The following is a 14,045-nucleotide window of genomic DNA, read 5'->3' on the forward strand; positions in this document are numbered from 1 at the left end:
AACAGTTACCTTTCGTAACTGTTGTTCAAGATGTGTTGCTCATGTCCATTCCTTTGTAGATATGGGCATGCCCATGTGCACAGTTGTCGGAAACTTTTGCCTTAACTGTATCCATAAGGTTGGCTGTGGCACCCCCTTGAGTGCCATGCTCAAGCATCGGTATATTAGGCACTGTCGACTTTCCGCCCTCTCAGTTCCTTCTTGCCTGCAACTCTGACAGAGGGGTAGGAGGGCGGGTAATGGAATGGACATAGCAACACATCTCGAAGAAGAACTGTTATGCAAAGTAACATTTTTTTCTTTGAGTGCTTCCTCATGTCGATTCCATTCTACATGACTCATAAGCAGTATCTACGGAGGTAGGCTTGGAGTTCACAGTTTCACGCTTGCAGTACTGCCCTAGCAAAGCCAGCATCATCCCGGGCCTGCTGAGTCAACGTGTAGTGGGACGTAAACATATGGATGCATAACCCAGGTGGTCACCCTGCAGATGTCCTGGATAGGCATCTGGAACAGAAAAGCTGCCAAAGAGGCCTGCACTCTGGTTGAGTGGGCGGTGACAATCGCAGGGGGCAGCACCTTCACTTGATCATAACAGAAGCGAATGCAGGTGGTGTTTCAAGAGGCACTTCTTTGGGAGGATAGAGGGTGCCCTTTCATCCTGTCAGCCACAGCGACGAACTATTGCGTAGACTTAGGGAATGGCTTGGTCATGTCAATGTAGAAGACTAGAGCCCTTCTAATGTCCAAGGCATGCAGTCTACACTCCTCCTCTGACTTATGCAGCTTAGGAAAGAAGGTAAGTAAATGTCCTGGCTTGAATGAAACTGAGAGCCCACCTTGGGCAGAAAAGCCAGGTGAGGTCTCAGCTGTACCTTGTCGAAAACTGTATAACGTGGCTCCGAGGTGAGCGTCCAAATTTCCAAGACCTGACAGGCCAAAGTCACCACGACCAGGAACGCAACCTTACAGGACAAGAGAAGGAGAGAACAGGAAGCCAAAGGCTCAAAAGGGGGACCCGTGAGCCACAACAGCACCAGCTTCAAGTCCCACAAAGAAACAGGATCCTTCACATGTGGGTAAAAGTGCTCAAGGCCCTAGAAGAATGCCCTGGGTGAAGACCGACCTGCCCTCGAGTGGCAGATGGAGTGCTGAGATGGCCACCAGGTGGACCTTGATCAATGAAAGGGACAAACCCTGGAGCTTGAGATGCAGAAGGTATTCCAGAATGAGCTGCAACAAGGCCTGTTCAGGCTAGACACCTTTCTCCGATGTCCAACAAGTGACGTCCACTTGGCCAGGTAGGTTGCACTGGTAGAGGGCTTTCTATCTCCCAACAGGATCTGCTGAACATTTGCTGAGCACTGCTGCTCCTGCTTGTTCAACCATGCAGCAGCCAACCTGTCAGGTGCAGTGTCGCCAGATTCAGGTGCAGAAGACTGCCATGGTTTTGGGACAGAAGTCTGGCCTGAGAGAAAAGGTCCAGCAGCATGATGTACCAGTGCTGGTGCAGCCAGGCCGGCGCTATGAGGATCGCCTTTGATCTGTCCTGCCTTATTTTTGCGAGGACCCTGGGGAGTAACAGCACTGGAGGAAAGGTGTATATCAGAGTCCTCAACCACGGGAGTAGAAAAGCATCTGACAGGGAACCGCTGTTCAAGCCTCTCATTGAGCAAAAGATGTGGCATTTCCTGTTCTGTCTGGATGCAAACAGGTCTAACTGGGGAGTTTCCCACTTGCAGAAGATGAAACTCACCACCTCTGGATGGAGGGACCACTTGTGGTGAGACAAGAAGGTCTTGCTGAGGTGATCTGCCAAGGTGTTTCTTGGCCCCTGGAAGGTGCGCTGCAATGAGATGTTACCGTACTGCAGACAGAGGTCTCAGAGTCTGAGGGCTTCTTGACAGAAGGCCGTTGACGTGGCTCTGCCTTGCTTGTCGACATAGAACATGGTTGCCATATTGTCCGTAAGTACCTGAACCACTTTGCCCTGGATATGAGGTGGGAAGGCATGGCAGGCTAAGCAAACTGCCCTGAGTTCCCTGGCATTGATGTGCAAGTAGCGATCATAACTGGACCAACAACCTTGCGTACTGAAATCACCCAGATGGGCTCCCCACCCCAGATCTGAAGCATCGGAGATGAGGGTCATCAATGTGGCAGGAGCCACAAAGGGGACTTCTTTCAATAGTGGCGTCGAATCTTGCCACCAGGTGAGAGATGACAGTACACTATCCGGAATCCTGACCACCCGATCCAGGTTGTGCTGCTTGGGGACATAAGCCATAAGCCTGTAGGGGCCTGAGGCGAAGCCGCGCATACCAGACCATGTATGTGCAGGCTGCCATGTGTCTCAACAGTATCAGGGACGTGTGGGTGGTAATGAGCGGATGGGCTCACATACACAAGATGAAGTCCACCTTGGCTTGGAACGGAGTCTCAGGGAGGAAGGCCCTGGCCCGAATGGAGTTGAAAACCACTCCGATGAATTCTATGCATTGCACTGCTGGAGTTAAGGTTGACTTTTTCTTCATTTATTATCAGCCTCAGGTCACAACAGGTGGTACAGACCAGTCCAAGATGCCTCCACACTTAGTTTCAGGACCGGCCCCTTATTAGGCAGTTGTTGAGGTACGGATACATTTGGAATCCCCAATGTTGCAGGTAAGTGGCCACCATCGCTATGCACTTTGTGAACACCCTTGGAGCTGACCAGAGGCAAAAGGACATCACCATGAATTGGAAATGACAGTGGCCTAGCATGAAATGGAGGAAGTGCTGGTGCCCCCGGAAAAATGGAAATATAGAAGTAAACATCCTTTAAATCGAGGGTGATATACCAGGGAGGGGATGACAGAGGCCAGGCAGACCATGTGAAACTTCAACTTCTTGAGAGAACTGTTGAGGCAACATAGGTCCAAAATGGGTCTGCGGCCATCTTTTGCCTTCGGAATTAGGAAGTTACGGGAGTAGAAACCTTTTCCTTCCATGTTCTGAGGAACCTTCTCCACTGCCCCCAAATGCAGGAGGCTGTCGACCTCCTGAATGAGGAGCTCCTTGTGAGAAGGGTCCCTGAAGAGGGACGGGGAAGAGGGGTGGGAGGGATGGATTGAGATAAATCTATAAATGGTATAGCTTAACTAAACTGTATTGAGCACTCAAGGTGATACAGGACCAGGCCGACCAGAAAGGGTGGAGGCAGTCAAGGAAGGAGAAGGATGGATCCTACAGATTGGCTCAGGAGCATCCTCAAAACAACTGTTTTTAGCCTCCCTGGCCTCAGGGATGGTCAGGTTGTGAAGCCGGGCAGGAAGACGACAGATATCACCATTTATGCCCTTTGTCTTTATCCTTTCTCCTGTAGGAGCCTGCTCTGGGAGTTCCCCAGGACCTGGACTGCTGAGGGGGAGGAGGCAGAGGACAGAAAGGCTTCCTGGACTGTTGAGGGGTATGAAGGCCCAGGGAACGGAGAGTGGCTCGGGAGTCTTTAAGGTGATGGAGCCTTGATTCCGTGAGCTCAGAGTACCCTCGAAAGGGAGGTCTTGGATCGTGGCTTGCATCTCTTGGGACAACCCAAAGGACTGCTGCATCTCATGGCCACCACAGATGTGACCACCCTGGCCACTGAGTCAGTAGCGTCCCAGGCCATTTGGAGGACCACCCCTGGTGACTGACGTGCCTTTGTCCAGCAGCGCAGCAAACTCCTGGACATGATCTTGGGGGAGGGTCTCTTTGAATTTATTCAGGAAATCCCACAGATTGAAACGATAGCATCCCAGAAGGGCCTGGTGACTAGAGACCTTGAATTGTAGGCTACTCATTGAATAAACTTTTCTGCCAAACAGCATGCTGCTAACTCGTGCTGCTAACTTGACTTTGTCTGTGCCTTTTGTTCACTGCAGACATGACCAGTGATTCTGCAGGGGGATGTTTATAGAGATATTCAAACCCCCTTGCAGGGATATAGTATTTCTTTTCCATCTTCTTAGGGGTCGCGGAAATGAAGAGGGGGGTTGCCACAGTGACTTGGCAATTTTAAGGACCCCTCGGTTGGAGGGGCACTGCGATCCGAGCAGGGGAAGCGGCTGAAATGATGCCAAAGAGGTCATCAGCTTCCTCTGCATCCTCCTCAACCTGGAGCTTTAAGTTTTCACCCACCCGTTAAGGAGGGCCTGGTGCTCCTTGAAGACATCCGGGGGACAGCTGGAGTGGAAAGGCCCGGCCATCACCTCATCAGAGGACGATGAAAAGGACTGTCCCACTTGAGGAAGAGCGTGTTCCCCCTCCTTATCTGGGGAAGGCTCCTTTGGTGCCAGAGTCCAGTGCACTGGTGCTGCATCTGGCTCAGTACCATGCTCTGACTGTGGCACCAATGGTGCCATGGCTGGCTTATCCGCGGCAGTCAGAGAGGGATAGGAATATGTGATCGGCATTACCAGCACTCCCTATGGGTTCCATTATGGCCACTGAGTAGGCCACTGTCCCTGCTGTGATGGCACTGTGGTCAGTGCTGTCATGGTCTCCCACGTTGAGGATAATTCCCTTGTCGGGGTGAAGGCTAAATTCTTGGTCCGACCCGGACCACTGTCCCTCCAGTAACCAGGATGGAGTCATCGAGGCCGGGCCTTTTCACTCCAGCTGTCTCCCGGATGTCTTCAAGGAGCACCAGGGTGAAAACTTAAAGCTGACTTTGGACGGCAACCTGTGAGGCGAAGGCAAGTAGTGACATCTGCTGGAGGAGCAGTACCAGGGCTACTGGGACCAGCGCCGTGATTCTAAGCAGCCCCTCCAGGACAGTGACCAACGTCTAGGAGACAGGGCCTAGGTGACCTGTGGCCGGAAGTTCGCCAGTATCTGCGGTATGGGGAACTGTGTCGCAGCTCTGGCATCTCACAGCTAGTAGGCGGGGAATGCGTCAGGGACCTGGGTCATCTGGCTGGAGAGTTAGAATATGGTTCCAGTGTCCGAGGTCGCGGAGATGGGGATGTGTGCCTGCAGTCTGGTGATCAAGGGTGCTCTGCCCTCCTGTGAGGCTGCACTCCTAAGCTTCCCCTTTGGTGCCGGGTCACAGCCAGGACAGTCACCTGGTGTGGTGCCTGCGGAGCCAGCTGGCTTTGCTCTTTGGCCACTTGGACCACTTCGGCCCCTGATGGCCCTGGCAGAAGTCAGCGACCTTTGCAACTCCCGCAGGTCGGGGTGGATCGCTGGCTGAGCTGGGGGGTCTGAACTCAGCGGTACCCCCGTGAAACCCCACAGTGGACGTATGACCTAACAAAGGTCCTTTTCCACAGCCCTCTTGTCCTTCACTGCCGAGGGGCTCCTCTTCTTTTGGGGGTTCTTCGGCACCAGCGAGGGGGAATAGTACCATGTGGAACCCGGTGCCAGCAGTGCCCTTTGCTCCGAAGCCTCGCTCCTTTTGTGTACAAGGACGAAAGTTCTTACAAATGCGACACTTATCCTTTCTATGGGCTTCCCCCAAACACTTCAGGCAGTTGTAGGGGTCACTATCCAGCAATGGCCTGCTGCATGACGCACATGGTTTGGAGTCAGGTGAGTGGGGCACGCCCTGCTCAGGGACAAAGTCCCAGCGGGGACTCTAAGTACTGTAACTTAACACTATAAAGACTAACCAACTACCATTAACTATGTACAGATTAGGTAGAACAAAGGACTATGAAGAGCTGCTAACACTCTTGCTAAAGGCACTCCAACCAACAGTCATGGGCAGTAAGAAGGAACTGAGAGGGTGTAGGGTCGGTGGTGCCTAATATACCAACGCATGAATGTGGTACTCAAGTCTCCAACAACTGTGCACATGGGCACGCACACACCTGGAATGGAATCAACATGAGCACACTCTTGAAGAACTGATACTTGCATCTAGGTTTATCTGCTTCAAGATATCAATCTCTTATCTAACTTTCACACACACTGAATGAAAATAAAAATAATTTAGACTACACTTGACCATTACAGTATTTTAAGTACATTTTGTACTTATTTCCATACACCATTTATTACATCCTTATTTCTTAGAATAAGCTAGGTCTGCCCCACAAACTATATCATGGGCTTCCTGAAATCACTTCAAAACAGTGCGCTTCTAATTATCAATTTTTAACATCTTTAAACTTTTCTGTTTATTATGCCGGTTCACCTAATTACTAATGCTGTGGACCTCTTTTAGTATAAAGCCTCCTCGCTCCTCCCTGTCATAACCTAGTCCCAGATTTGGACCTTAGCGTCCAAAATATGGGGGTTAGCATGAAAACCTTCAAGCTTAGTTACCAGCTTGGACCTGGTAAAGCTGCCACCACCCAAAAAATTAGAGTGTTTTGGGGCACTCTGGTCCCCCCAAAAACCTTCCCTGGGGACCCCAAGACCCAAATTCCTTGAGTCTCACAACAAATGGGAATAAACCATTTCTCTTCCCTTCTCCCTTCCAGGTATTCCCTCCCTGGGTTCCTGGAGAGATAAACAGAAGCAAACTCCGTGAATCTAAACAGAGGGATTCCACCCTCCCCGTTTCCAGCCTTGGAAAATAGAAGTACCGAGAGCTAATCTCTCTTCCCCACTCACCCAGAGGGAATGCAAAGTCAGGCTAGTAAATCTAACACACACATGCTCCAAAACCTCTGTTAGTCTATAAGGTGCCACAGGATTCTTTGCTGCTTTTACAGATCCAGACTAACACGGCTACCCTCTGATACTTAACACACACAGATTTCCCCCTGACTTCTTCCTCCCACCAATTCCCTGGTGAGCACAGACTCAATTCCCTGGAGTTCCCCACTAAAGAAAAACTCCAACAGGTCTTAAAAAGAAAGCTTTATGTAAAAAGAAAGAAAAATACATAAAAAATGGTCTCTCTGTATTAAGGTGACAAATACAGGGTCAATTGCTTAAAAGAAATATGAATAAACAGCCTTATTCAAAAAGAATACAATTCAAAGCACTCCAGCAACTATACACATGTAACTACAACAAAACAAACCTATCTTTTTGTACTTACAACTGGGAAACAGAAGATTAGAAAGCAGGAAATAGAGAAATCCTTCCCATAGCCAAGAGGGAGATAGGCACAAGACCAAGAACAAAGGACTCACACACAAACTTCCCTCCACCCAGATTTGAAAAAGTCTTGTTTCCTGATTGGTCCTCTGGTCAGGTGTTTCAGATTACTTCTTTCCAGGTGAAAGAGACGTTAACCCTTAGCTGTTATGACACTCCCCCTCAAACAACGTTACTCCATTGGTGGTGCAATAATTTGCAAAAGGTGCTTCGATCAATAAGAGGCTTATAAGGTGCATCATTACACGTGAAATTTCACTGCCTCCAAGTTCATTGTAAAGAGATACTATTATTGCACATCTCTGGGAAAGCTTCTGTTCTTCACACACAATCCAGCCTCCTCATTCAGCAGCATATGGCTGTGAAACTCAAGCACTCATATTTTAAAGTTATAGCTCGGAGAGAGTTTGAAGCTTTTACAGAATCATAGAACTGGAGGAACCCCATCTAGTCCAGTCCCCTGCACTCACAGCAGGACTAAATATTATCTAGACCGGTGGTTCTCAAACTTTTGTACCGGTGACCCCTTCCACATAGCAAGCCTCTGAGTGCGACCCCCCCGCATAAATTAAAAACACTTTTTTATATATTTAACACCACTATAAATGTTGGAGGTAAAGCAGGGTTTGTGGTGGAGTCTGACAGCTCACAACCCCTCACGTAATAACCTCATGACCCCCTGAGGGGTCCCAACCCCCAGTTTGAGAACCCCTGATCTAGACACTCCTGAGAGGTGTTTGTTTGAGCTGCTTTTAAAAATCTCCAATGATGGAGATTCCACAACCTCCCTAGGCAATTTATTCCAGTGCTTAACCATCCTGACAACTAGGAAGTTTTTCCTAATGTCCAACCTAAACCTCCCTTGCTGCAATTGAAGCCCATTGCTTTTGTCCTATCCTCAGAGATTAAGAAAAACAATTTTTTTCCCTCCTCCTTATAACAATCTTTCACATGCTTGAAAAGTGTTATCATGTCCCCCTCAGTCTTCTCTTCTCCGGACTAAACAAACCCAATTTTTTCAATCTTCCCTCATAGATCATGTTTTCTAGACCTTTAATCATTTTTGTTGCTCTTTGCTGGCCTTTCTCCAATTTGTCCATATCTTTCCTGAAATGTGGCACTCAGAACTGGACACAGTACTCCAGTGGACACCTAGTCAGTGCAAAGCAGAGAAGAATTACTTCTCATGTCTTGCTTACAACACTTCTGCTAATACATCCCTGAATGATGTTTGCTTTTTTTCACAAGAGTGTTACACTCTTGACTCATATTTAGCTTGTGGGCCACTACGAGCCGCAGATCCCTTTCGGCAATACTCCTGCGCAGGCAGTCACTTCCCATTTATGCAACCCTCTGGAAAAATTATATGGATGGGAGGGGCAAGATTACATTTGACGGGCACTAACAGGACCTCTACAAGCCCTTTATTGTACACATTGACCGCAACCAGACCTCAGATACATGCTGAACTTTAACACGTTTGCCCAGCTGAGGCAGTCCTGCAAGTCATAAGGAAAAGACTAGGGGCCTACCCTCCAGCTCCCTCATGGAGAAGGGCGGGGAGAGTGGGGTCCCCTACCCAGCCCCTGTTCCCCGGGCGCGGGGCTCGCCGCTGCAGGGCCCTGAGGCCGCAGCCCTCAACCTGCTTTCGCGCAGGGAACGAACTTGCAGCTCCGCGCATGCGCACCCAGGCGCGTCACGCACCCGGTCCGCCCCGCACTTACCCTGCACCCGGCCAAACACTTCATAGTCCACTGACTTGAGGACACCGGAGGCCTTGGCGAGGGCGGACATGGTGGGGGGCGCGGGCGCCGGCGCCGGCGCCGGCCTGCTCGAGGATCCGCCGCGGGAATGCCCAGGACCTACGGAGCCGGGCGCGCCGCGAGAGCCCCCTGGGCTCGTTTGGAGGGGCCGGGACGGCAGCGCGCGGGGCTCAAGTTTCTTGGAAAAGCGGCCGCCTGCCAGGCTGAACCTGTGTCGGGCCCGAAGCGCCCTGCCCAGGCCCGCTGGTGGGAGCTGTGACAACGGTCTCGCGGTACCTGCCGCGCAGCGCCCCGGCCGCCCGCCCCTGACCGCGTACTGGGGCCCAGCCCGCACTGAGACCCCCGGAGAGGGCGGCTGGACCGCTCACCGGCGTGGGGCAGGCGCCTAACTGCTGGGACCCCCAGGCAGGGGAGAGAGCTCCAAATATTGAGCCCTCCCCCACACCAGCCTGAGGGCCTCTCCCGAACCCAGAGACAGCCCCCAGTGAGGGGGAGAGGCCCCTATAAGGACCTCCAGGCAGAGCCGCCCAGAGGATTCAGGGGGCCTGGGGCAAAGCAGGGGAGCAGACATAAAAAAGGTGCCACCTGCTGTGGCACTTGTACTCACCTGGCAGCCTTCTGAGTCTGCAGGGGGGGCGAGTCCTTCACTCGCTCCACAGCAGGGCGTCCCTCACTCGCTCCGTGTCTTCGGTGGCACTGAAGGACCCGCCGCTGAAGACCCAGAGTGAGTGAAGGGCCTGCCGACCCGGACTGCCGCCGGGTGAGTAAAAGTTAAAAGGGTGCCTTTAGCCAGGGCTTATGGGGCCCCTGCGGGGTCTGGGGCAAATTGCCCCACTTGCTGCCCCCCGGCCTGCCTCCAGGAGTGGGAGAGACCCACTGACCCTCCCAGGAAGTCCCCTCCCCCAACATGACATAGTGTTAACCCCCACCCCCACTGAAGAATTTGTCACCACCTGCAAGAAGTGAGGAGTGTCGGGGCACGCTCTGTGTTAGGGGATTTGGACTAGGGCCTGTATAGAAGAGTCTCTCCCTTTCCTGGCCTCTCCAGGAAGCAAGGGCGCTTGGGGCAAAGACCCCTTCCAACTTCTTCAATGAATAAGGAGACTTGGGGCAGCCTCTTCAACTGTTCCTCATTGGGTGGACCACACCTTTATAGAGTCTCATGGATCACCTTCCTAATCATGCGGGACATGTCCTTTTCCATTTGTGATCAGGTAATGTGTCAATTGCTAACATTGAAAAATAACTTTAGGAAGGTATTTAAGGTACAGCAGAACCTTAGAGAGCATTATGAACACCAGAGCTACTAACTGACCTGTTAGTAGGGCTGTCAAGCGATTAAAAAAATTAATCATGAATAATTGTGCCGTTAACAATAGAATACCATTTATTGTAAATATTTTTGGATGTTTACTACATTTTCAAATATATTAATTTCAATTACAACACAATACAAAGTATATAATGCTCACCTTATTACAAATATTTGTACTGTAAAAAAAAAAACAAATTTCAGTTCACCTCATACAAGTGCTGTACTATAATCTCTTTATAATGAAAGTTGAACTTACAAATGTACAATTATGTACACACAAAAAAACTTCATTCAAAAATAAAACTGTGTAAAACTTTAGAGACTACAAGTCCACTCAGTCCTACTTCTTGGTCAGCCATCACTCAGACAAACAAGGTTGGTTACAATTTGCAGGAGATAATGCTGCCTGATTCGTGTTTACAATGTCACCTGAAAGTGAGAACAGATGTTCGCATGGCACTGTTGTAGCTGGCGTTGCAAGATATTTACGTGCCAGATGCTCTAAAGATTCTTATGTCCATGCTTCAACCACTATTCCAGAGGACATGCTTCCATGCTGATGATGGGTTCTGCTTGATAACAATCCAAAGCAGTGGAGACTGACACATACTCAATTTCATCATCTGAGTCAGATGCCACCAGCAGATGGTTGATTTTCATTTATGGTGGTTTGGGTTCTGCAGTTTCTGCATCAGACTGTTGCTCTTTTAAGGCTTCTAAAAGCATGCTCCACAACTTGTCCCTCTCAGATTTTGGATGGCACTGCAGATTCTTAAACCTAGGGTCTAGTGCTGTAGCTACTTTTAGAAATCTTACATTAGTACCTTCTTTGCGTTTTGTCAAATCTGCTGTGAAAGCCTTTAAAGGAACATGTGCTGAGTCATCATCCCAGACTGCTGTAACATGAAAAGGGTGCAGAATGCAGGTAAAACAGAGCAGGAGACATACAGTTCTCCCCCCAAGGAGTACAGTCACAAATATATTTGACACATTTTTTTAATGGGCATCATCAGCATGGAAGCATGTCCTCTGGAATGGTAGCCAAAGCATGGAAGAGGCGTATGAATGTTTAACACATCTCGCATGTAAATACCTTGCAATGCCGGCTACAAAAGTGCCATGCAAACACCTGTTCTCACTTTTAGGTGACACTGTAAATAAGAAGCAGACAGCAGTATCTCCCGTCAATATAAACAAACTTGTTTGTCTTAGTGATTAGCAGAATAAGAAGTAGGACTGAGTGGACTTGTAGGCACTAAAGTTTTACACAGTTTTGTTTTTGAGTGTAGTTATGTAACCAAAAAAAATTAATCTGCATTTGTAAGTTACACTTTCACAGTAACAATTCAGTATTTGTATGAGGTGATTTGAAAAATACTATTTCTTCTGTTTATCGTTTTTACAGTGCATATATTTGTAATAAAAATAATATAAAGTGAGCACTGTGCACTTTGTATTTTGTGTTGTAATTGGATTCAATATTGAAAATGGAGAAAAACATCCAAAAATATTTAATAAATTTCAATTAGTAGTATTCTATTGTTATAAGTGTGATTAATTGCGATTAATTTTTAATCACCATTAATTTTTTTTAGTTAATCACGTGAGTTAACTGCAATTAATTGACAGCCCTACTGACCAGTCAACTACACGCCTCATTTGGAACCGGAAGTATGCAATCAGGTAGCATCAGAGACCAAAAAAAGAAAGAGACAAGTACAGTACAGCACTGTGTTAAATGTACACTACTACAAAAAAAATTTTTTAAATTTGATGAGGTAAGGAAACTTTCTGTGCTTGTTTCATTTAAATTAAGATGGTTAAAAGCAGCATTTTTCTTCTGCATAGTAAAGTTTAAAAGCTGTATTAAGTCAATGTTCAGTTGTAAACTTTTGAAACAACAACCATAACATTTTGTTCAGAATTATGAACATTTCAGAGTTACGAACAACGTCCATTTCCAATGTGTTCATAATTGAGGTTCTACTGTATTTATATCTATCTGTAATGCAATTTATATGCAGTGTTGATGTAGTTGTGTGTCAGTCCCAGGATATTAGAGAGACAAGGTGGATGTGGTAATATCTTGTATTGGACCAACTTCTGCCAGTGAGTGAGACAAACTTTTGAGTTTACACAGAAAGCTTGTCTCATTCACCAACATAAGTTAGTACAATAATAGATGTTACCTCACCCACCTTTTCTCTTTAATGCAATTTAGCAGGTAGAAAGAAGAGCTAGCACCTTATGAATAACCATCTCTCTACAGAACCCCAGAGATCCACAGGCCAAAGTATTGTTACATCTCTACGATGTAGCACTAGATGTCAGGGCCCTGTTGTGGGAGGAGAAATCAGTGATGTGCTGTCTAGGCATATTCTTAGCGCAGCTTCCTTATTTTACACTATATACAGCAGCCCTTGAACAGAATTAGTCTCAAATTGCTTGCATACACTCCCCTCTTTCATGGAGCTCAGTTCAAACACAACCGGCTGGTTTCTCTCCCTCAAGAAGTGACTCTAGTTAGAGCAGTGGTGGCAACCTGCAGCCCACAGGCCACATGTGGCCTATCAGGATAATCTGATTGCGGACCACAAGACATTTTGCTGACATTGACTGTCCGCAGGCACGTTCCTCCACAGCTCCCAGTGGCCGCAGTTCACCATTCTCAGCCAATGGAAGTTGCGGGAAGCGGTGGGCTGCAGAGATGTACTGGCTGCTGCTTCCCACAGCTCCCATTGGCTGGGAACAGTGAACTGCAGCCACTGGGAGCTGCAGGGGCCATGCCTGCAGATGGTCAACGTCAGCGAAAGGTCTCATGGCCCGCAATCAGATACCCTGATGGGCCGCCCGCGGGCCGCAAGTTGCTCATCAGTGAGTTATGTAGGGATATTAAAGAAGGTACTAACAGTGATTCCCCCAATAATTTGTCCCCCACACTTTAAAAATCCAACAGTTTCACCAAGTACAAAAATCTCTTCGGTTTTCTGTTAAAACTTGTAAGCTACTGTCTGCAGAAACCATTGATTTTATCTATTCTGTGAAAGATACTCTATTACTATGTAAAACTTACAAACAAGTTAATTGACTTTGTTCTTGAAGTGAACGCTGTGAGCGTTAAGCTGTAATTGATACAATGTAAACAAATGCTATAAACAGTTAAGTGACTTTCACTTCATTGTAACAGCAATGGCTCCTAGGAACAGACCCCCACACTCTGTGATTAAAGGGCCAGGAGTCTCAAATGAATTAGCACATACTCCAAAAGTGATGGAGACAGTAAATTAAAATATGGTTAAGATATGGATTATATGTTGATGAATGCTTGATGTACATGAATGGTTAGGGAGGTGCCAGCCTAGAAAGGGAGTATCCGTCGATGAAAGAATGTGTCAAGTGGACCACCAGACAACCCCCGGACGGTAAACTGGGATCCACCCCAACATCTGGAAGGATGAGAAACACAAACTTTGGACAGTGTGGAGCCACCAGGAATGTGCCATCTGCTGACTGAGTCAGCAACAGCAAGATGAAACAGTTCCCATAGACTAACATAGGAATTAATTCCCATAAGAATGGACTCTAAAGACTGAGGACTTTGAGTCTCTGGTTCTGCTGCTAACCTCCAGGCAGGACTGGCTCCAGGCCTCAGCGCGCCAAGTGCGTGCTTGGGGCGGCATGCTGCGGGGGGCGCTCTGCTGGTTGCCGGGAGGGCGGCAGGCGGCTCCGGTGGACCTCCCGCAGGAGGGACCGCTGGTTCCGCGGCTCCAGTGGAGCTTCCGCAGGCACGTCTGCGGGAGGTCCACCAGAGCTGCGGGCCCGGCGAGCAGCAGAGCGCCCCCCCCGCGGCGTGCCACCGTGCTTGGGGCAGCGAAATGGCTAGAGCTGGCCCTGCC

At 48.6% G+C, this 14,045-nt stretch overlaps 1 protein-coding gene across 3 annotated transcripts in view; it reads right to left on the minus strand.

Moving 5' to 3' along the window:
- ACYP2 (acylphosphatase 2) overlaps positions 1-10,197 on the minus strand; it is a 140,364-nt gene extending 130,167 nt beyond the window's left edge. Inside the window, exon 1 of one of the 3 annotated variants that reach the window (XM_030557729.1) lies at positions 9,442-10,197. Coding sequence is in view for 2 of the 3 variants with exons in the window: in XM_030557725.1 (XP_030413585.1) it covers positions 8,796-8,865 (70 nt within the window). In the remaining variant the exon portion in view is untranslated. Of the gene's footprint in view, positions 1-8,795; positions 9,419-9,441 lie in introns of those variants that run through there. The other 2 variants (XM_030557725.1, XM_030557726.1) reach the window with 2 other exon arrangements.
- Positions 10,198-14,045: the final 3,848 nt, after the last annotated feature.

The sequence above is a fragment of the Gopherus evgoodei genome, chromosome 3 (assembly GCF_007399415.2).
Source record: "Gopherus evgoodei ecotype Sinaloan lineage chromosome 3, rGopEvg1_v1.p, whole genome shotgun sequence".
Taxonomy (NCBI): domain Eukaryota; kingdom Metazoa; phylum Chordata; order Testudines; family Testudinidae; genus Gopherus; species Gopherus evgoodei.